Source organism: Emys orbicularis, chromosome 9 (genome assembly GCF_028017835.1).
Source record: "Emys orbicularis isolate rEmyOrb1 chromosome 9, rEmyOrb1.hap1, whole genome shotgun sequence".
NCBI classification, from domain to species: Eukaryota; Metazoa; Chordata; order Testudines; family Emydidae; genus Emys; species Emys orbicularis.
In genome coordinates, this window is record NC_088691.1 from 49,435,682 (window position 1) to 49,458,241 (window position 22,560).

The following is a 22,560-nucleotide window of genomic DNA, read 5'->3' on the forward strand; positions in this document are numbered from 1 at the left end:
AATTTTAAGCATCATTTTCATTCTCAGTGACCCAGAATTAGTAAAGTTTGACTACAGTTATTTCAGAAGCATTTTGGCTGTAGAGCAGTGTATCACTGACTCCTTTACACAAAGCTAGAGAACACTTGGGGTAGGAGTTGGGGGGGGCTGGTTCTCCTAGGAGCAAGAGGGACAAGGGAGCAGGCTGTGGCACTAGGGCTTACCCGATCTTCTTGCTCAGCCTGCAGTTCCTTCACTCGCTCCAGCAGCCCGGCCTTCGCGCGGTCCAAGTTTGCAGCAAGCCCAGTGATACTGATGACATCAGACCGAAGCTCAGGGGCAGGGACTTGTATGTTCACCTAAATGACAAACACCTGTGGTTACTTTGGGCCAATAGACCCACACTTCAGCCAGTCCACACGCCACCGCTTCACTGCTGGGGGAAGAACCTGAGGTTGCAGCATCACTGCCACGGCCACCACCACCAAAGCAAACTTAATTCATCACTGTGTGACTAGTTCTTGACTGTGCAACTGGTATGTGGTAGCTCTTGCACCAAACTAGGGAGGTTTGGGAAAGGGAAAGGTTTGAGCAGCACAGCCCTGTAGCTACCAGTACACATAGGAATGGCCAGTCTGGGTCAAGACGCAAGTCCACCTAGTCCAGTATCCTGTCTGACAGTGGCTAGTACCAGTTACTTCAGAAGAGCCCTGCAATAGGCAGATGTGGAATAACCTGCCTCCAGGGCATCAGCCAGGAGGCTGCAGAAATCAAACACTGGTGCCAGTTTATTCCAGGTGAATTCTAACTGCATCTCATGGACTTTAATGCCAGAAGGGACCATCATGATCATCTAGTCTGACCTCCTGCACATTGCAGGCCACAGAACCTCACCCACCCACTCCTGTAATCAGGGTGGATTTGATTTAAAATCAAATTGATTTAAATCACGGTTTAAGTCACTAGTGAGGAAGACTCTTTAATCATGGATTTCTACATAAAAGTGCATTCTTGTTGGTTGTTATAACCTTAATACATATTCTTCACAACTCAGAGATAGATGTAGGTTTCATTTTTAGAAGGTACACACTATACATTTAAGTGATTTATTTTTAAAAACTTTTCAGATTAGTTTTACAGCTATATCAGAAAATGAATGATTGTTTGGTTATTCCAGTTACCAAAGGTAACTGAAGCAGATATTTATGAAGTCATTGGGAGGTGAACTATCGACAATTCAACAGGTTAATTATTAATATTTGAAGGATTTTCTTGCCATGCTGTATTAGGAGGAGAAAATCACCAGACATTTAAATTGTTTTATTTAATTAAAACAACGTTATGTATTCTGGATCTTTTTCTTCAACAGCAAACATATTTTAACAAAACAAGCATATGCATTTTTGAATTTAGTTAAACATTCAAGTTTTTTAAAATCAGGTCTGTTTTTGTTAAAATTGTTTTTAACTAAAATAGTTAAATTAAATGTTTTTTTTTTAAAAAGAAAACAAAAAAGTTAAATCGACTATGTCAGCCAGCTCAACATGAGAAACTTAAAATATTGGCTTCTGCAGCTAACTCAGTCATCTTCACCTTCATTTTCCTGTTTGTTCATAATCTGGAAAAGAAAAACAAGCTTTCCTGCTTTTTCAGGTCCCAAACGATTTCTCAATTTGGAATGAATTAGTCCAAAGGAAGAAAATATTCTTTCTACACCGGCAGAAGAAGCTACTGCTGTTAAAAGTGAGATCACTTCAGTCTCTGAATCCAAGTGCTTAAGTCACTGGTGTCTCTCTTTAAATCATCAGCAAACATATTTCTTGAATGGTTCACCCTTAGCTCTGAAGTTTATTACAGTTGGCATTATGGAGGGATGATTGCTGGATGTCCATGTTATAGCCAACTCCTCTTCTCCAGCAGTTAAGGTTTGACCCAGGTACCGAGTATTGAGAATATTTGCAAGAAAATGAGCTGGAGATAGTGCTTGTCCCATTCGTGTTTTTAATGCTTGTAATTTAACTCTACCATTGCAGATTTCTCTTTTTAAGATCTCACTCAGTTCCTTCCACATTTCAACAGCGTCAGCAATAAAACAGCTATTTCCCTGAATTTTGTTCAAGGCTACAGAAATAGGCTTCAGGGTACTCAGCATGTGTTCCAACATTTCTCTTAAGCCCAATGTTGAGAACTTTAGCTGGGACAGTGCCATCTATTTTTTCACGATTTTGTTCACAAACAAACAGTCATCAGATTAGGCCAGTTCTTGATATAGTGCTCAAAACAGTCCACTACTGTGTCCCATCGTACGTCTTGTGGAAGAGGTAGCTTGGTTCCTCCCACTTTCAGAGTAGCTGCTGCAAAGTGGTTATTACAGAAGTATTTTGCGATTTCAACAACAACATTAGCCTTTATTTCTGGAACACTGAAGTCTTTGGCTAGGAAGTGCATCAAATGAGTACTGCAACTGTATGTTTATTAGTTTGGGACTCTCCACTCTTAAATTTCTTCTCATCTTGAATACATTTGCAGCATTATCTGTGACCAAGCTGCATACTAGACATTTGAATTTTTTCCCCTAGTTTGTTACAGTTTTCACTGCTACTTTTTGTAAGTATTCTGCTGTCTGTGCATTTCCTGATGTATCAATTGTTTCTGAAAGGAAGACATTCCCTTCTTCTGTTGTCCCACAAGCACATACAACAGGATTATTGTGGACATTGCTCCATCCATCAAGCCTCCGGTTAATAATTTCACCCTCTAGACCTTTTGCACACTGCTCAATTTCTCTTTCATACTCTTTATCCAGCAATTTGTCTGCGACGTCTGCTCTGTTGGATGGACTGTATCCGGTCCTAATGACTGAACCATGTTAATGAAGTGTGGGTTCTCAATCATATGGAAAGGAGAGTTTGTTGCATAAACAAACCGGGCAATTTTCTCATCTATTACCTCTTTTTGTAATCTGCTGGTTCTTAACACAAACTTATCTATGGTTGTTTCTGGACGATGGAGATTCCCCCCCCTTTTTGCTACAGGTGATATACTGTGGCTATGTGACATACATGATGTGACTGAAACACTATCATTGGCAGATAACTCTGAAACTATAGAAAATGATGGTGATCTTGAAGGTGGATAGTCTTCAGAATCCTGTATGTTGAGGATGGATTCTCCTAAACAAAATAAGTCAATGAAGTTATTTAATTATTAATTATTATTACCACCATACTGCTCATTTAGTATTACTCATTGCATTCACCATTCACTCAGTGCTACTTTATAAGGTGAAATTGTAAAAGGAAGATCTGCCTATTTCAGTTATTTTTTAATCACAACTGCATCTAAAATGATAGTACCATAAAGTAACAACTATATTTTTTGCTCAAACATGAGAATTCAAGAATAGTCCAGAAGGAAGACAGGCAGTCCTAAAGAAAGAAGTATGAAATAAAAGAAGTTGACCAACCTGAAGATCCTGCATGTTCAGACATGTTTCTTTCATCATCTTCAATGCAGCTTCCTCCTGAGAAGGAGTACTTCTCATGATGTTGTTTCATTCAGGCAACCAGGCCTTGCATTTCTTTGTTGCACTGTCTGCATTTTGCACACATGCCTGTCTTACCCACAGGTAGAGGAACTTCATTAAAATATTCCCAAACTGGGTCTCTTTTACGGCCTGCTGCCATTATAGGTTTTCCCTTCTAGTGAGAGAATGGTATGGTAGATCTCAAACCAATGAAGGCTACACTCAGAAAGACCTCAAGACTTCTGGAATATGCTGCTCAAACAGTTTCACTTGTGTTTCTACTGCCCGTCCCTCCCTTCTCACATTTATCTCCAGACTTCTTCTCCTTTTGTCCAGATCTATTCTGCCCCCAACCATCTTCTATCCATTGAACTTTTTGAAACTTTGCACTTTTAGAGAGGTAAGGGATTGACTGTGTACACAAATTTGCAGAGGGACAATAGGGTTGTGGTCTGTTCTCACCTCTATATTATTTATTTATTTAAAAAACATTTTTTTGCTGTTAACAAGCATGTTATCTCTGGAGAGACAAATCCACAGTTTGAGAAGTGCAAAACTAAGCATCTCTCATGGTAACTTCTAGACTGAGCCCCATTGGGTAGATAGAAAAAGATTAAACCTAAATAATCTATACAGAAGCCTCTGGAACCCCATAAGATTGGGTCCCTAATCTGTGAACAATTGGAACTCATTTACAAAACTTTTATTATACATTACATGAATATATTGTCATACTACAGAATTAGAATTTATAATCCCTATTCCATGATGAGATCTCTTTGAACTATAATGTATCAGGTTTTTTCCTCAAAAAGCATTTTATCAAAAAAAAATCCGATTTAAATAAAAAACAAAAAACAAAAACACCAGATTTTTTATTTAAAAAACAAAAACAAAATCATTGATTTTTATCCACCCTGCCTCTGGCTGAGTTACTGAAGTCCTCAAATCATGGAAAGCAGGGGTGGGCAAACTTTTTGGCCCGAGGGCCACATGGGGGTTGCAAAACTGTATGGAGGGCCAGGGAGGGAAGGCTGTGCCTCCTCAAACAGCCTGGCCCCCACCCCCTTCCACTTCCCACCCCCTGACTAACCCCCTCAGAACCCCCGACCCATCCAACCCCCCCCCCTCCTTGTCCCCTAACCACCCTCTCCCGGGACCCCACACCCCACATCCAACCCCCCTGCTCCCAGTCCCCTGACTGCCCTGACACCTGACCGGCCCCCCGGACTCCCACGCTTATGCAACCCCCCTGTTCCCCGTCCCAACTGCCCCCCCAAACCTCCACCCCATCCAACCGCCCCCTGCTCCCCGACTGCCCTCTGGGACCCCCCCAGCCCCCTTACCATGCCGCTCAGAGCAGCATGTCTGGCAGCTGCGCCGCCTGGCCAAAACTAGACATGCTGCCGCGCCGCAGTGCTGCCCATGCGGCGGCATGGCTGCAGGGGAAGAGGGAACAGCAAGGGAGGGACCGGGGGCTAGCCTCCCTGGCCGGGAGCTCAAGGGACAGGCAGGGCAGGACCGTCCTGGAGGACAGATGTGGCCTGCTTGCCGTAGTTTGCCCACCTCTAGTTTAAAGACTTCAAGTTACAGAGAATCCACCATTTACACTAGTTTAAATCTGCAAGTGACCCATGCCCCAAGGCTGCAGAGAAAGGCGCCAAAAAAAAAAAAAACACAACAACAACAAAACAAAAAACCAACTAGAACACAAACAGGGTCTCTGCCAATCTGACCTGGGGGAAAATTCCATCTGGACCCCAAATATAGCAATCAGTTAGACTCTGAGCATGTGGGAAAGACCCACCAGGCAGATACTTGAGAAAGAATTCTCTGTAGTAACTCAGAGCCCTCCCCATCTAATGTCCTGTTTCTGGCCACTGGAGATTTTTGCTACTAGCAGTCTCTGATAGGCCATATGCCATTGTATGAAATCTCATCACTAGGGTCCTACTAAATTCATGGTCCATTTTGGTCAATTTCAGTGTCACTGGATTTGAAATAAATCATAAATTTCATTATTCCAGCTATTTAACATTTCACAGTGGTGTAATTATAGGGTCCTGACCTAAAAAGGAGTTGGGAGGGCACCCCACAAGGTTATTGTGTGGGGGTTGCGATACTGCTACCGTTACTTCTGCACTGCTTCTGGCGGCGGCACTGCCTTCAGAGCTCGGCAGCTAGAGAGCAGCGGTTGCTGGCCGGGAGCCCAGCTCTGAAGGCAGTGCCGCCACCAGCAGCTGCGCAGAAAGATGGCATAGTATGGCCAGGTTGGTCTGGCATGATCTACCTTTTGTAAATCCATGTTATATTTTATCCCAATCACCGTTCACCTGTATGTCCTAAACTACTTTCTCTTTCAAAATTTGTCACAGAAAGATGGTGACATTTCGGAGTGATTCTGTTCAGAACTTCAGTGCATAGCCCATTCCTCCCACTCCTGGGGGAAGGGGAGGACGGATCAAATACTAGACTCGTGTTCTTATTGCCGCTTCCTAGTGGCTGAATCAAACAAACACTACTTGTCCAGTACCTGCCATACCAGTGGCACACTAGTGACTGCTGGGGCCATGGATTTGGCCATATTCCTGGCACTCCCAAAAGGCCGCATTCACAGCAACAGGATCTCTGGGATCCAGGGAAGGGAGGGAGACAAAACCCAGCTTACTTCAAACTCGTCCATCATTTTGCGGATTCCACTTCCTTTCTGACCAATGATGTAACGGTGAAGGTCAAAGGGCACTTCCACCTCAGTGGTGACAGGAACCAGAGCCTACATGGGGGGAGGAAGAGCACAGAGTTTACCCAGCAGAAACACTCTGCAGAGTCAAGGGCCAGCTTTCATAGAATCACAGAATATCAGGGTTGGAAGGGACCTCGGGAGGTCATCTAGTCCAAACCCCTGCTCAGAGTAGGACCAATCCCCAACGAAATCATCCCAGCCAGGGCTTTGTCAAGCCTGACCGTAACAACCTCTAAGGAAGGAGATTCCACCACCTCCCTAGGTAACCCATTCTAGTGCTTCACCACCCTCCTATTGAAAAAGTTTTTCCTAATATCCAAGGTCAGTTTCTCCCAAAGCCTTTTGAATGACAGCCCTGCTGTGCTTTAGATTAGTCACACCTGTCCTGAAAGGAAGAAAGATCTGGCACTTCCTGAATCCTGCAAAGTTTAATACATTTGATCAAAAGATCATTAAGCCATTGATTAGGAAAGAGACCAGGGAGTCTTCATGGGTAGGTCAAGAAGAAAGCCTAACAGCAGCAGTGAAAGCTAGGAGAATGCACTGGATACTAAAGAACATACTCAGAGAATTAACAATGGTGCCTCCTCTGGAGTACAGTGTCTCATTTTCATAGCCTCACCTTAAAATATAGTGGAGTCTGAAAAGGCCCAGAAAGTCATTAGATTAAGGATGGAAACACTTAGGTCTGGTCTCCATTAGAGTTAGGATAACTCAAAGCAGCTTATGTCGACCTAACTGTGGAAGGAATACTTAAATTTTGCTCTCACCAATGTAATTGCCCCGCTATGCCAACTTAGCTCCAGCTCCATGAGTGTCAGAGTCAATATAGTTAGGTCAACGCATTGTCAGTGTAGACCCTGTAGTGCTTTTGTCAACAGTTACTGGCTTTCAGGAGCAGTCCCACAATGCCCCACACTGACAGTACAATTGATACAAGCACTGCTAGTGAGGACACACCGCTGACACAAGAAGCAAAGTGTAGACATGTAATTACTGTGGCAGCTGTATGCCAACCTAAGTTAGGTCGACTTAATTTTGCCGTCGAGACATGGCCTTAGCGATGATGAGAACTTGCCAAGGCTGGAACTAGTCAGCCTGGAAAAGGTTTGAAGTGACTTTATTGAGGAACGATACAGAAAACACGGATTGCTCTTGTATTATGGGGGAGGGTTGAAAGGACAAGTCTTATGCATAAGCAACTCCCACTACTGCTTGGAGCCTTTAACACCTATGGGGCTAGGTCAATTCACACCCACCCTGCAAGTCATTAAATGGCAGGAAGTTTAGATGCAATAAAGGGAACCCCTTTCCTTTAGGCTACATAATCTACCTATGCCCCAGGAGGACACCAACTTGAGCAGGGCCACCTGGTACCAGAGCCCAGAGAATTCAAAAGAGCCTCCTGCTGCAGGGCACAAGCAGATTACAAGAGCCTGGAGAGTCCTGCTGAGACCCAGCAGCACCACATACCTGCAGCGCCTCTTTGGCTGCCTCACATTTTTCTCTGCGGCCAGAAATGATGATAATGTCGCACTTCTTTGGGGAAGTGGGATCAGTTTCCTTAGCTTCTTTTCCTTCCCCACTCTCCTCTCCATTCTCTTGCATGGCTGGTTCTGTGGCAGGGGCTGAGATCATGGAAACAAACAGAATAAGAATCTTCTCAGCGAGTACAGAATTGAGTTTCTGTAAGTGGTATTACTCCCACAGAGATCGTACCAACCCTCCACCTTGCCCAGCAGGACCCCAAGGCACACAGGGAGGGCGACAGACATTCACCATAAAGAAAGTGAGATTTTAATAGCATTTCATTAGTACTAGAGGTTACCTACCATCAGTGCTAACTCTGCCTTGGCTCCATCCTGGATTGTAGAGAGTCCACTATTATGCCCTGCTCTGTACATAGGAGAACAGCCTCTCTCCAGCCCAAGAAAGAATTCCTCTTATTGCCCCTTCTGCATGGCACCCTCTGCTTACCCAGCAGCAGCAGATTATTGTAATAAGCATTATACATAGTCCAGCATTGCTGTCTGAGAACCCACATTCCCAGTTGCTTTTCTTTCAGTGCACAGACTCAGAATATTTCATATTAAAAGCAGCATATTCTACATCCGTCAGGACTGTTGTCTAGTTTCATGCTCTGTTCACCACCTCCAAGTGATCTCCCCCTCTCTCAGCCCTCCCCCACACCTTATTTAACATGTGCAGTTAAACTTAAGGCAGCCAGGAATCAATGAGCCTTGCTGTGTGTGGGGTATACATTAGAGACCAAACTTGGCAATATGTAGTGGAGCAAACAAGCCATTCTCCTTTCACTTGGGGGAGTGGGAGAGGGGTAAGGAGAGGTGGTTTGTTTAAAAGTTCTCCATTTCCAGAAGAGTTTAAAAAGGTAAAAGACTAAGTTTATAGAACCTCTACTGCTGTTTGTTGTACACCAAACAATAGCTCTCTCCTGCCATTGCAGTTAGGCTCCTTTAAGAACCAGGCCAAAGGAGACAGAAGCAAAAAGGACAGCAGTTCTAGTCCATATTGAGAACGAGATGCTGTCACGGTTGCCTGTTTTAGTATTAGGCTTGGAGGAAGGCTAAGGACTGCACAGCTCAAAGCAGCAGTGTCCACTGGCAAGGCTCCCTCCTGCCCACATCGCCCCTCTGCAGGGAGGGACTTAAACTGCATGACTTGGGTTCCCTCTGAAGCAGCAGCACAACCCCCAGCCATCTGGGTAGCTCAGAGCACCCCCGCAACACTGAAGTAGGGAACGGCCACTCTTACAGCCTCAGCTTCCAGTGAAGTAGAGTTCTCAAAGCATCATACCTGGGTTCTCCTCCCTGTCGGGGAATTTGATCTGAACACCATAGTCACGGGTGATCTGCTGAATTCGGGAACCTTTGGGGCCCATGATGGAGCGGTGAAACTTCTGGGGGATGGTGCACTCTATTGTCACCTGAGCTTCCTGCATGGTTGACAGAGAATGCAGGTGAATTAGTCAGGTGACACCTGTTGTCACGCACTCCCTCCCACTTGATCAAAATGCGATTCTCAAAGATTTGTCATCATAGCAAGTTCATAGTCACGTGTGTCATAGGCAGGAAGGGAGCAGGGTGGAGGCAAAAGGTTGGGACTAGGGCTGTCAAGCACACTTAATAGAATACCTTTTATTTAAATATTTTTGGATGTTTTCTAGATTTTCAAATATATTGATTACAGTTACAACACAGAATACAAAGTGTACAGTGCTCACTTTAGATTTATTTTTGTTTACAAGTGTTTGCACTGTAAAAAGACAAGAAATAGTATTTCAATTCACCTAATACAAGTACTGTAATGCAATCTCTAGTATGAAAGTTGAACTTACAAATATAGATGTATGTACAAAAATACTGCATTAAAAAAAAGTAAAATTTTAGAGCTTGCAAGTCCACTCAGTCCTACTTCTTGTTCAGCCAATCATTCAGACAAACAAGTTTGTTTACATTTACAGGAGATATTGCTGCCTGCTTCTTGTTTACAATGTTACCTGAAAGTGAGGACAGGTATTCTCATGGCCCTGTTGTAACCGGACTCGCAAGGTATTTATGTGCCAGATGCGCATGCATCAACTACCATTCCAGGGGGCATGCATCCATGTTGATGACGGGGTTTGCTTGAAAACCATCCAAAGCCGTGCGGACAGACGCATGTTCATTATCCGAATCAGATGCCACCAGCAGAAGATTGATTCTTTTTTGGTGGTTCAGGTTCTGTAGTTTCTGCATCGGAGCGTTGCTCTTTTAAGACTTCTGAAAGCATGCTCCATACCTAGTCCTGCTCAGATTTTGGAAGGCACTTCAGATTCTTAAATCTTGGGTCGAGTGCTGTAGCTATCTTTACAAATCTCACATTGGTACCTTCTTTGCAAATTTGGCAAATCTGCAGTGAAAGTGTCCTTAAAATGAAAATATGTGCAGGGTCATCATCCGAGACTGCTAGAACATGAAATATATGGCAGAATGAGGGTAAACAGATCAGGGGACATACAATTCTTCCCCAAGGAGTTCAGTCACAAATTTAATTAACTTTTTTTTTTTTTTTTTAAACAAGTGTCATCAGCATGGAAGCATGTCCGCTTAAATGGTGGCCGAAGCATGAAGGGGCATACAAACGTTTAGCATATCTGCCATGCAAATGGCTGTTCTTATTTACAATGTCACCAGAAACTGAGAAGAGGGCAGCATTATCTCCTGAAAATGTAAACAAACTTGTTTGTCTGAATGATTGGCTGAACAAGAATTCGGACTGAGTGGACTCATAGCTTCTGAAGTTTTACATTGTTTTGTTTTTGAGTGCAATTATGCAACAACAAAAAAAATAAAAAAAAATCACATTTGTAAGTTGCACTTTCAGGACAAAGATTGCACTACAGTACTTGTATGAGGTGAACTGAAAAATACTATTTCTTCTGTTTATCATTTTTACAGTGCAAATATTTGTAATCAATATACATACTTTGATTTCAATTACAACACAGAATACAAGATATATATGAAAAATGCAGAAAAACATCCAAAATATTTAATAAATTTCAGTTGGTAATCTTGTTTAACAGTGTGATTAAAACTGCAATTAGTCATGATTTTTTTTAGTTAATCGTGTGAGTTAACTGCGATTAATCGACAGCCCTAGTTGGGACAGAGCAACAATTATTCTGTCCAATACATTTCCAGAATCCCTTGTACCTCCGCATCCAAGAAACAAAAGACAGCCTGTCCTCCAAAAGCTACCCCACACCTGACTAAGGGCCACAGACCAGAACTCCATTCCCATGTGCATACCTCTCCTTCACGAGGCTCTTCAGGGGGAGGGAGGCTGGGGAACAGCTTGTTTTGAAGGCAAGGACAAGAGCACAGATACTTAACTGCTGGTGAGTTGTAAGAGCCAGCCTTGGGAGGATTGGCTCCAATTCTTGAGCCAGGAACCCCAAAGTTAGCACCCATTGCCTGAAGTGCTTTGTGCAACATCTCCCAGATCGGTATGTGTCAGAGTCGGGAGCAAGTGAAAGCTACTCTTTAATAAGACAGTGTTGAAAGTACAGCTCACTTCCCCCAGAAGACACAAAAGGGCTGAACAGAGCAAGCCAGAAAGATACCTAGAAGAGAATTAGGGACCCCTAACCACCACCCTTCTGCTCCTACAATGAGAGGGGAGGCAGGGACCTTGAGCGGAGAAGGACTCATAGGCATTAAGGAATTGAAGTGCACAGGAAACACAGCAGAGTCTTGGCCGAGAAGAAACTGCCAACCCAAACAGCTGGCTAAGGGAAGGCCAAAAGGGGATGTATATCTCCTCCCAGCCAGGCTGCTGGGGAGGCCAGGTACCTTTCCTAGGCTAGGATCTAATTAGGGGGTTACCCTGGAGATTCCTAGGTTTTGACCCAGGCTCAGAGTGTCAGATACACTATGGCAGGTCACATGGGCCCCAGGTTCCTCAGGTCAGAGACTGGGTCAAAACAGGACCCTCCACATTACATGGAGCAGGGGATTTTTTGGGGGAGGAGGGGTGGTACAGAAAAGGGACTTGTGATACATGCAAGAAATAGAGTGGCTGCTTCTTAATAAAACAAGCCTGCTGGGACACACACCAGGTCCTCAATGATCTCCAGGATGCGTTTCTTGGCTGCCTCCACACAGTCCTTTGCTCCCTTGAGGGTGACCTTGTCACTCTGGGTGCCAGAGCGGGGGAAACTGACCATCACACCACCGTATTCATCAGCAATCTCACGGAGAACCTGCCCTCTCCGGATTACAAAGTGTCGGTGGTGCTTGGGGTCCACCACCATGAAGTCCTCAACCACATTATCCTGCGGAGAGGAGACATTACACAGTGGTGTTTATTCATTGCACTCTACTTCTGGATTAAAAAAATGCCTTCCATAGCTCACAACATGGGACACTCCTCTACACTGCACACAACCCACTTCTCTAATGATAGACATGCATATCTTAATTCTTGAGCTCCTACCAGGGCCTCTCAAATAGACATGTCATCCATATCCAGGGCCAAGCAGTTCCTCCCAACTGACAGGTTAGCACCTGCTACCACCTATGCTGCAGAGAAACACACATGGGAAGTGTGGCTAGAAAGACGGAAGTGAATGGAGGAAGCCTCCCTCACCAGGTTCTTGATGAGTGCCTCCAACTCCTTCTGAGCCTCCTTGACAGCCCCCTCGGTCCCCATGATGGTAATCAGCTCCTGGTCTTTGTCTTCAGAGGTTGGGAAGATGATGCGGGCCCCCGTGTTATCACGCACCTTGCGGATATTGCCACCACCTTTGCCAATCAGGAATTTGTGATACTCTGGCTTGGCACGAAGGTCCACTGTGTAACTTTTAGTTTGCTAATAGAGGTCAGCCCCCCCCAGAGAACAAAGCACAAATGAGTACTCAAGAGTACATGCAAACACAATTATTTCACCACCAGAATATATGGAGAAACTTCTGGAATAAATTTGTGTACATGCACATTTGGCTAAGCATGACTAGTGTCACAGCCTAGAAATCCAATCTTTCAAAGTAAAAGCAAACTAGAAGCATTCTGGTATCTGCAAGATCAGAGATGTTACTTCATGTTCTCCAGGCATCAGAATGTTTGCACCCTGAGAACTTGCATTTGGGAGGATGTCACCTTACTGGATTGCGTTGTGGCATATCGGAAGTAAGAATGCAGCAGGATTAAAATAGTACTGAAAGCAGACGGGAGCAGGACCAAGTGAGCCAGAGAACTGCTCATTCACAAGATGGGCCAAACCCATAGCAGGATAAACCAGCGTCACGCCACTGGCCAGCTACGCAGGCTTACCGCAGCTGTGAGAGTCTGGCCCATAACATGCCATTTCCAGGAAAGTTTTGTTAATAAATAAAGTGGCCAGTCATGCATCTTAGAGTAACGTCCTGTCACTTGAGACCCTAATTACATCTGTAATTATATCAAGGGATGTGAAAAAAATAATGCCACTCATTTGGAATCTGCAGGCATGGGCTAAGGCCAGATAGGAGGGAGGAGTGAAGGAAAGCTGCCTCTCTCTGAGTTTAACTAACTCCAGTCACACACCAGTGTGTTTCAATTCCAAGTGGGGTGAGGGTGTGGGGGGTGGAAGAGGACAACATTTCTGCTCCTTCATCCTGACCCAAAGAGGCATTTGAGCAAAGGGCAAATCAAACAAAGGGGTTAAGCCACTTTGCTGGCAAAGCAGCTAGTTCTTTTACTAACTGGAAAACCACTAGGATTAGGGCCTCTTGTCCTAGGAGTGGTGGTACCAGTGTTCCGACTGCGTTTACAGTACGAGTATAGTGACCCAAAAGACAGGGCCCCCCTTATACGGTCCACCCCACCCAGCACCAATTTGTGGTAAGGCAAACAGAGGGGGATTGATCACACATTAAGAGGGAAGAGACTGGTTGGATCTGATCCTTCTACCTATTCGCAGGGCTCACCTTCTCCTCTGCCAGGTGCAGCAGCTGTTTCTTGGCCTTCTCCACATCCTGAGCAGGGCCTCTGATGGTGACGGTATCACTGCCAGAGCCCTCTGTGGGAAAGTGGATGTGGACCCCACCACACTCCTCCATGATTGAGCGAATGAAGCGACCTTTGGCACCGATGAGGGAGTTGTGGAGCTTTGAGGGGATGGAGACCTCAACCTCTGTGATGTCAGCCTAGGAGAAGAAGCCAGGGCATTAAGGTTGGATTGTATGGCAAGCTGTTGGGAGGAGACTGTTGAGGTAAGGGGGAAGCAGACCCAGGCAGTCTGTTCCTCTTCTGCGGATATCAGAATACTGAGATTATTGGGGATTTCAGTACTGGGAGATGACCACACAACCGCTTATTAAAAAGCAAATCTGAGCAGAGGATTTGGGATATCTGCCAAGCAGCAGCTGGATGTGCCAGCACATGCCAGTCTCCCAGCACAATAATGGGCACTGGGAAAAGTATTACCCCCCTCTCCCCCATGGCATGGTTACCATTAGGGCACAAAGAAGAGTTTTAGTAGATGATGCTTCTTTCAGAAGAGAAATGAATAATGTATATTCAAAAAGATTCTGGTCAGAAGTACTGGCTGGATTCATGAAAACCTCCACATGGAGACAAGTGGCTGCAATACATACCACTGGAAATTGTATCCTGGACTTGTCTTTCCTAGATGTTCTCAGGATTAGGCAGGTAGATTTTTTTGCCTACTTTGGTGACCTGACAAAGCTTGCTATGTTTTGAGGACTCCGTTCAATTTGGTGGTCCTCAATTATCTGGGGAGATTGGTCTCAAATTAAAGCAACCTCTGTATTAAACATTTTATTAAGCAGTTCAGTTGCTAGCACTGTTAACAGTCAGAATTTGAACAATGAAAGATTTTTTTTTTTTTTTTTTTTAAGTTTCCTTGAGTTCAGCTGTCTTTAATATAGGATTTTTAGCATCAGCTCTCAGGATTTGCAACCTAACAAGTTGGATACGGAGGCCTGACTAAAGAAACTGCCAAGACAATTAGGCATAAGACAAGAACCTCTTGGGAAAGGATCGTAAGTATCTTTTGCTGAGAAGCCGGGCTCTTTGATCTTAAGCATGCTAACATTCAAGTCATGAACTCAACACATAAGAGACTGGATTCTTTAAGTTTAACTACCTCCTGTATAATTAGTTTGCATCGTTTTTGTGTATTTAAGGTGATGTCATGTCACCTATGTTTTGTCAGGCCTCTGTGCTCCATTTATAACACCTTAAATTAACCAGTTCCTGTTACCAGCTCTTTTTGGATGGCGAGAATTCGGTGGCGAGCGGCTTCACAGTTTGCTCTCTTGCCAGTGATGATGATTGTCTCTGAGTTGCTGTTCTCTGCTGGGAGATCGATCTTGGTGTTGCTTTCCTCACGGATCTGCAATAAGAAACAAATACATGTTTGAGGTTGAGCATGGAGGAGGAAGCTCTGGAAGGTTAAGTTTTACTTCACCACCAAGCAGGTGGGATTGATGAGTGGAAGGTAGCTGAAGGCAGAGAGAACTAAGGAACTTTGTAGAACATTTGAGGGCCAGTAGCAACGTCACCTTTTTGATGTTGGCACCTCCTTTCCCAATGATGTTCTTGTGGAATTGTTTGAAGATGGGAACAGAAATAGAAAAGCTGTTTTCAACCTTACAAAAAGAGAAAGAATAGAATTAGTTAGCTGAGGAGATGAAGTCACACCAACAAACTTGGTCATGCCTCACCCTTTCTATTTCTGTTAGGATTCCTTAAAACATCTGGAAAAGAGCCTCTGTTTACCATTCTGCCTAGAAGTTGCCTGACTGCTGATGAGAGAAGGTCAGAAAAGTAAATTCACTCAAAACAGACTGAAGCTATGGGTTTGGGAGGTGATCCCCTTCTCACTCAGTTATCCTGGAGGCACTGGAAGAAGAGCTGTCCCTTCATTACTAAACATCAGCACAATGCAGGGGTCTCACCCATCTGCTGTACATTCTAAGGTTTCAGACAAAGCTCAAGTGTGATGTCAGCACAGAGTTATCCTCTGTCCCAAAACTAAAGACTGGGAGGTGGGGAAGACAACACAGGAAGCTCTCATACCAGGTCTGCCACCATCTTCTGCATGTACTTTGTGCATTTTTCCACCTCGTTCTTGGGTCCTCTAAGTTGGACAATGTCGCTCTTGTGTGCTGGGTCTGGGAAGTTGATGATAACCTGCAAGAGGTGGTCACTTAACGGCAGAATCACGTAACATGCAAAGGTGTGATTGGCATAGCACAGCACAATTCCTCTGTCCCAAGAATCAGTAACCCTTCAGTAGAAAGGGTCTTTGTGTTAAAGAACATTCTTGCTAAGGAGGGACAGAGTGACACACAGATTGCAAATTGCAGCTTGCTAGGAGAAGCCTTACCTCTGGGAATTTATCTCGGATTTCCCGGATCCGCTCACCCTTCTGCCCAATAATGGTTCGATGGAATCTCTGCTCAATAATTAGGTCCTTGGTACGTTCGTTTTCCTGAGAACATATAGATGACAATTATGTTTTCATCAGGATGAGTTCCATGCCCTTTATTTATTTCATTTTGCGGGATGGCAATTGATCAGGCAGTCACGTCTTTCAGATAACTCATCTTCTATGCCAGACTAGAGCTACTTTTCCCTAAAACTGAAAAGTGGACTCAAACACCCATAGACAAACAGTAAATTTACTCTGCTTCCAGCAAGAGTACAGTATGGTACACAAGTGCTGGTTGTGGGGAAAGGCCACCTTTGCTCTAATTCCAGAAGTAGTCATAAGAAATGGTATAGACACATTGCCAATGGGGTCTCTGTTAGTCAAAGTCAATTATGTGGTGCTTTCTTGCTCACCATACGTGAAGCAAGTTCCAGCAGCTCTTTCTTGGCCTGGTGGACACCTTGAGGGTCTCCTTCAATTCTGATCAGGTTGCTCTTCTCATTGTCTGGAGGAATACGCACAGACACCTTGTACTGATCTTTGATCCTGTTAACTGCAAGAGAAAGATTTTGCTGAAACACTCGTCCATTCTGTCACACCTACCAGTGCAGGACTGGAAGCTAGGAGGTGTCATTACAACAGTTCTCTTATATAGGGATTACCTGAACCCTAGGCCAGCCTCTCCAAGGGGGGGGGGGGGGGGAGGGAAGGAGAAGAGGGGGATTTTTAAAAAGAGGTGGTGAGGTAAAGCTTTTCCACCTGGGAGCTCAGCAAAAAGCAGGATTGTCTATTGCACAGTAGAAAAAACTCTCAGCAAGAACCTACAAGAACAGACAGCACAGCGTCTACAGATACAAGGAATGCAGTATCTGCCACTTTTATTCCTGGAACAACAACAACTTGAATCAGATGTTCCTTCTGCAGGCACAAATAGACATGAACTTAGAGTCTACTCTCCAGGACCATCTTCCCAGATAATTTTTTCTATTAGTTAAACCTTTCCTCTTAAGTTAACTCTCCACCCTGATCTGGAGGGAGGCCTCTCATCTTGGATGAAGAGGTTTCACACCCATCTAATCCTCCAGGACAACTTCAAGAGTTAAAATAAGTCTTGTAGCTTGCGCCTCATCTAATGTTCCTTGAGTGAACAGCCCTTTTGAGAAGCTGCTGATCAGTGTAAGGACAACATGTGATATTAATACGACCCGTGGAATTTCAGCCACTGTCTAATGAAGATTAAGGAGATGGATAAAATACAGCTGTAAGAGCATATTACATTGCCCATAAAAAGGCATCTCACTCACTATTGGCTCCATTCTTTCCAATGAGGTGTCGGTGGAACTTGTGGTCAACATTGATCTCCACATAATCCATCCGGTTTATCTGCAAAGAGCAGTGCAGGGTTAGGTAGACTGCAGAGCACTAGTTCTTGCATCTGTTGTCCATAATAATTGAATATCAATGCTAGCCCTTTGACAACTAACCACGAACACTCCTACTGCTGCTGAGTTGAACAGCATCATTAAGTTACTCTGGTCTGTACTAGTAGTGCCCAGTGTGTGAAACACTAAGCCCCCATGCAATCTCACCAGTCCTAAAGTGAAAGCCTTCTCTTGGGCAGCTACCACCACCTGGAAGAGTCTTCTTGTATTGCATCAACACCACTCCATCTCTTAGTAAGTAAGTCTTAAGGCAAATTACTGAGAGTCAGAGGATGCTTCATGATGAATGCTTTAATTTCAACTCATTGTATATGTCTAGACTGCCTGCTTTTTGTCACATCTGTCCCCCATCTGGGGGTATAATGTTTATAAAAGAGGATTTGCAAGCTGGCCCTTGTTTCTTCTTACTTTTACAATAGCTCAGAGCCTTACCCCACTGAAGCTACAACATGCCAACTCACCAGATCCTTGACCATGACCTCAATCTGTTCCTGAGCCACATTCACATCCTCTGTGGGTCCCTCAAGGGTGATTTTATCCTCCCCTTCAGTGAACTCGATATGAACCTTTAAACAAGACAAGGAATGCTGTAGAAGCTTCAAGACGCGCAACACAGATCAATGCTGCTGGCCATGACAAAGCCATCCATCTCTGCTGCTGAGGGCTGATTTGTTTCCCTCCCACTTGGGGAGCACCCAAGTTGCATGTTATCCTTTGCCTATTTTTATGAAGGGATGACCACCTATATCAAAGGCCACATGGTTAAGTGTCTAGAGCAGGTGCCCTGGGTTCTACTCCTGACTCCCAGAGTGACTTTGGGCACCTCACTCCACCTATGATCTCCATTTTACAGATTGGGGGTGGGGGTGGGGAAAATCAGCTTACTGACCCTTTGAAGCCCGTGAATGACAGCACCATACAGAGATGCAATTACTACATCTTGAGGTTGTTTAATAAGAATTGCACAAACTTTCATATGGAGAGTTCAGCCTGTCTTACTGATTATTTGAACCTATATAAAAAAGGAGATATTCTGAAGGGAAAAGTGGTATTACTGATCCCAACTGCAAGAGCATCTTGTAAAGAAGGATGCTCTCTTCTCCATTCCCGTCCATTTCTAGCGACAAGCCTATAGTATTTACCAGAAATCTAGACACCTTTAGAGAGGTTCGGAGAGAAAGGGCAGAGACCGTTTCTCTAAGGAAAGGCAGAGGAGTTGAGTGGAGTGGGTGAGGCTGCCATGAACTGTCTATACCTTTGGCATCTGCTGAGTGATTTTGGCCAGATTTTGTCCCTTCTTTCCAATGATGAAACGGTGAAGCCAAGAGGGGGCAGAGACTGAGGAGACGGTGAAGCTGTTAGCCTAGGGGAGAGGAAAGACTATGAACACGAATGACTATGAAGGCCCATCACAACATACCCACCATACAAGGGCTATTGCAGCTTGCATCTCAGCACCAGCCTTGTTAGTACAGAGTTCAAGTTAGCTATCCATATACAAGAGCACAATGGAGATGCTCATGGCCTCCAGATGCTTGGGGATCCATTCAAATCTATGCCTTTTAGCCAGAGTAGTGCAGAAAGTTGCTTATGGGGGCCCCCCCCAATCTAAAAGACATGGCTTGGCAACTTAAGCGGACATGTACTATTTATGCATTACCTTGGCATAGACTTCAGTCAATGCCTGCCCAAGTTTTTCAGGCTCGCCACGCAGTATCACCGTCTCAGAGCTGCTGTCAGTGGGTGGGATCTCGACTGAGACTCCAGTTTTCTCCAAGATCTCCTGCAGGGAATTCCCCTTGGGGCCAATGACATATTTGTGCTGGGACTTTTTCACCTCCACTGCAATGGTGGTAGTCTTTTTTTTCTGTGTGGGGAAGAGGTGTGAGGGCATCAATCACAAGTGGCAGGGAAAGAAAAGGGGGGAAGCCACCAGATACAGTAAAACTCTTTGCCCAGAAAGGAGCAGGATAAGGAAGAATGAACGAACCAGTTGTAGGGTAATCCAGGACAATTTTTTTTTTTTTTTTTTTTAAAGTTGGGCTCTTGCTGGGATCTATGATCAAATCTGGTGCTTATAAGGATTTTCAAATAAAGCATGCCATCTGCTATTAGATTGTAAACTCCCTGGGGCAAGGACAGCCATATGTGCATGCACACATGTATATCGTACCTACCTTGATTCCCAATTGTGTTCTCAAGGTGATACCCAGACTGCAATAAGTACGAGTTATATGATAGGGATTTCAGCAAAGGTAAAGTATTCAGACTCCGCCATGGGGGAGCAGTCCTGCGATTCATAGCTGGAATGTCAATAGCAGCTAATGGAAAGTTAACAGGAGAGACATGTACTCTGCAGCTATCATAACAAGCCAGCTAGTCTCCAAGCCCCATTTGTCCTGAAATTCCTCCTTCCCTCAGTTTTGGGTTTTGTTTTTTTAAAATTTAAATCAGATGCAATTCCTTGTGGCAGGCTGACCACATAAGAAATGTTAGAAGCTGAACATTCAATACCTCACCACACCACAAGACCCACTTTTCTCCAACAGCAGATGGGCAACACAGCTGACCAGATCCAACAGACATAAAACTTATGGGAAGGGTAACAAAAAGGGGTCAACAAGAGGAGTATATGGTGGGTAACATAACATAGGGAGGAAGAGGCAGTTATGAATGCGAGAGATTCTCTCTAGAGCACCCATACCTTCTCCTCGTAGATCTTCTTAATACGAGCTACAGCTTGGGCCAGCTGCTCCTTTTCACCTGTGAAGACTATCTCGGTCTTGTTGACGCTGGGTGGTGGAATGTTGATGCGTGTCCCTGTCTCCTGCATGATCTCACTCACCAGCTTGTTGAAAGGGCCAGCAATGAAGGGGTGGTACACTTTATCCACATCCAGTCTCTCCACTGCACGCTTATCCTTCACAAAGGCAAAACAAGACAGATTATTCACAGAGCTCCATGGGTATGTTCTAGGTAAAGTGTGCTGGAAAGTCCCCACTCTGGAGAGCAGAGTTCTCAAGTATGACTTCTTACCTCTCTACAAGAGTGCCCTATACCCCTGGATACAAGTATCCCTTGTGTTCATAATCCTTTTAAAATTCACCCCTTAAATCTTCAGCTCCTGTAAGAGCCTTACTACCTATATCATGACAACAGTCCCATCCATGAAACCCCTCCTCCTTTCACCTGGCACCTATAGCCTTTTTCACCCCAAGGATCTCATAACATTTTAAAATGGTAATACTCCCTATCCGTCTTTGTAGAAACGGAAAGGTGGAGGAACAGAGCCAGTGGCATGCAGGGCTTGAGGCCAGGGCTCCTGACTCCTAGAGCTGCACTTTGACCACTAAACACAACACTGTCTCTCCACTGAACTACAGTCCTTTTGTACAATGAGGCTGCACCATCTTGTGCGACAGCATGCATCTACCTGTTCCCAGGAGGCAGGGAAGATGAAGGTGCCACTCAGATACCTGCTCAGCGGAGATCAGCAGGATCTCGTGTCGGGCCTTCTCTATCCCTTCCTTGGTGCCGGTGATCTTGATCTGGTTGCTGGGGTCATCCGGGCGGGGGATCTGGATTTTGGTTGCAGTTTTGAGCTCCAGGTCCTGCAGCTTCTCGCCATTCTTGCCAATGACAAAGCGATGATGCTCCTTGGGAATGGCAACTGTCGCTGAAGCCTGCAACACAGGAACCAAACACTGGAATGAGTACTCATCTGTCATGGTCAGAAACAGAAGACCCAAGTTAGCTGCCTCTCAGGATGGCGTTACAGAACAAGACAAGTCCCCTTAGCCAGGGGCTATGTTCTGTCTCAGGAATAAGATACTGATTATTTCCCTCTATGGAGCCTGTATTACCAACAAAAATGAAAGATTAATTGCTTTCCTCACCCAAATAGCAGTATTTTGAGTTAATTTAGATCTTGTAAGAGATATGAGAAAGAAGCTCTGGACACTGAAGTCCCCTAGTCTCTGATGGCAAGGTCCCCTAGATACACCATGGGCAGGAGCAGCGCAAGCAACTTTGTACTGCAGCTACAGTTTAGAGAGCCTGCCTTGAGGGTGTGTGTTGATTCAGACTTTTGGCCTCTGTTGCTAAGGTTGCCAAGACCTTAGCATGTGGGCACTTGTTCACTAGGGACTCGATCAAGACCACTTATTTCACAGAGAGCAGACAGCTATTAGATGGTAACCTTTGCTCACTACTGAAGTGGTACGTTTGAACATGTGCTCTACTAGCAAAAGGTACTGTTCCTGGAGTCATCCCAGGACCGTAGAGGCTACTTTTTCAGAACCTACTCTCTGAATCTGCCATTAAGGGTTAGGTATGTGCTTGGGAATATTTCCTTTTCTTGTATATCCCATCACTTCAGTTTTAACCTTTTTGCTATCTTGGTGACTTATGATCCTATGGGATCTCTTGATGCCAGTTCATGTATATAGAGACTTTAAGAAGTTACACACACACACACACACACACACACACACGAAAAAGTCAAGGCAAACACAAAAATCCTTAGCGGTGTAGCCTATAGATACAACTTGGGCTTCAACTCTACTGCCTGCTACTTTTTTTTTTGGGGGGGGGGGGGGAAGCTGTTTAAAACAAGAATACAGGGATGAGGAAGGGGTGGAAAAAGACTCTGGGCAAGTGCAATGGGAAACCTTAGCCCAATGTCCCCAAATGTGCTATATTTGAGCAAAAAGTGCTCTCCTACAGCACTCCCAGATGTGCCCCCTTCTAGAGCTTGTATCATTGTTTACCATCTGATTGGGTGCGATGTGTGGGTGGAAAGGTACTGTTGTGGTGTGTACATTAGTGTTATCAATGGCAACTGCCTCTACTGGAAATGCACTTGAGAAACCTTAACGGCAAGTCAAAAGTGAGCTGAGAGATGTTAAAAAACATAGAAAGAAAGCCTTGAT

At 44.6% G+C, this 22,560-nt stretch overlaps 1 protein-coding gene across 1 annotated transcript in view; it reads right to left on the bottom strand.

The window, feature by feature from the left end:
• Nucleotides 1-22,560, bottom strand: part of HDLBP (high density lipoprotein binding protein) — an 84,931-nt gene that overhangs the window by 18,140 nt on the left and 44,231 nt on the right. The window contains exons 6-23 of the mRNA XM_065410232.1: nt 21,106-21,312; nt 20,334-20,549; nt 19,290-19,496; nt 18,885-18,992; nt 18,091-18,195; nt 17,492-17,570; nt 16,601-16,740; nt 16,143-16,247; nt 15,833-15,946; nt 15,316-15,402; nt 15,015-15,146; nt 13,717-13,935; nt 12,399-12,620; nt 11,866-12,084; nt 9,063-9,201; nt 7,722-7,876; nt 6,174-6,278; nt 204-338 (exon numbers count right to left, since the gene is read on the bottom strand). Of these exons, the coding sequence (XP_065266304.1) occupies nt 204-338; nt 6,174-6,278; nt 7,722-7,876; nt 9,063-9,201; nt 11,866-12,084; nt 12,399-12,620; nt 13,717-13,935; nt 15,015-15,146; nt 15,316-15,402; nt 15,833-15,946; nt 16,143-16,247; nt 16,601-16,740; nt 17,492-17,570; nt 18,091-18,195; nt 18,885-18,992; nt 19,290-19,496; nt 20,334-20,549; nt 21,106-21,312 (2,694 nt within the window). The remainder of the gene's footprint in view (nt 1-203; nt 339-6,173; nt 6,279-7,721; nt 7,877-9,062; nt 9,202-11,865; nt 12,085-12,398; nt 12,621-13,716; nt 13,936-15,014; nt 15,147-15,315; nt 15,403-15,832; nt 15,947-16,142; nt 16,248-16,600; nt 16,741-17,491; nt 17,571-18,090; nt 18,196-18,884; nt 18,993-19,289; nt 19,497-20,333; nt 20,550-21,105; nt 21,313-22,560) is intronic.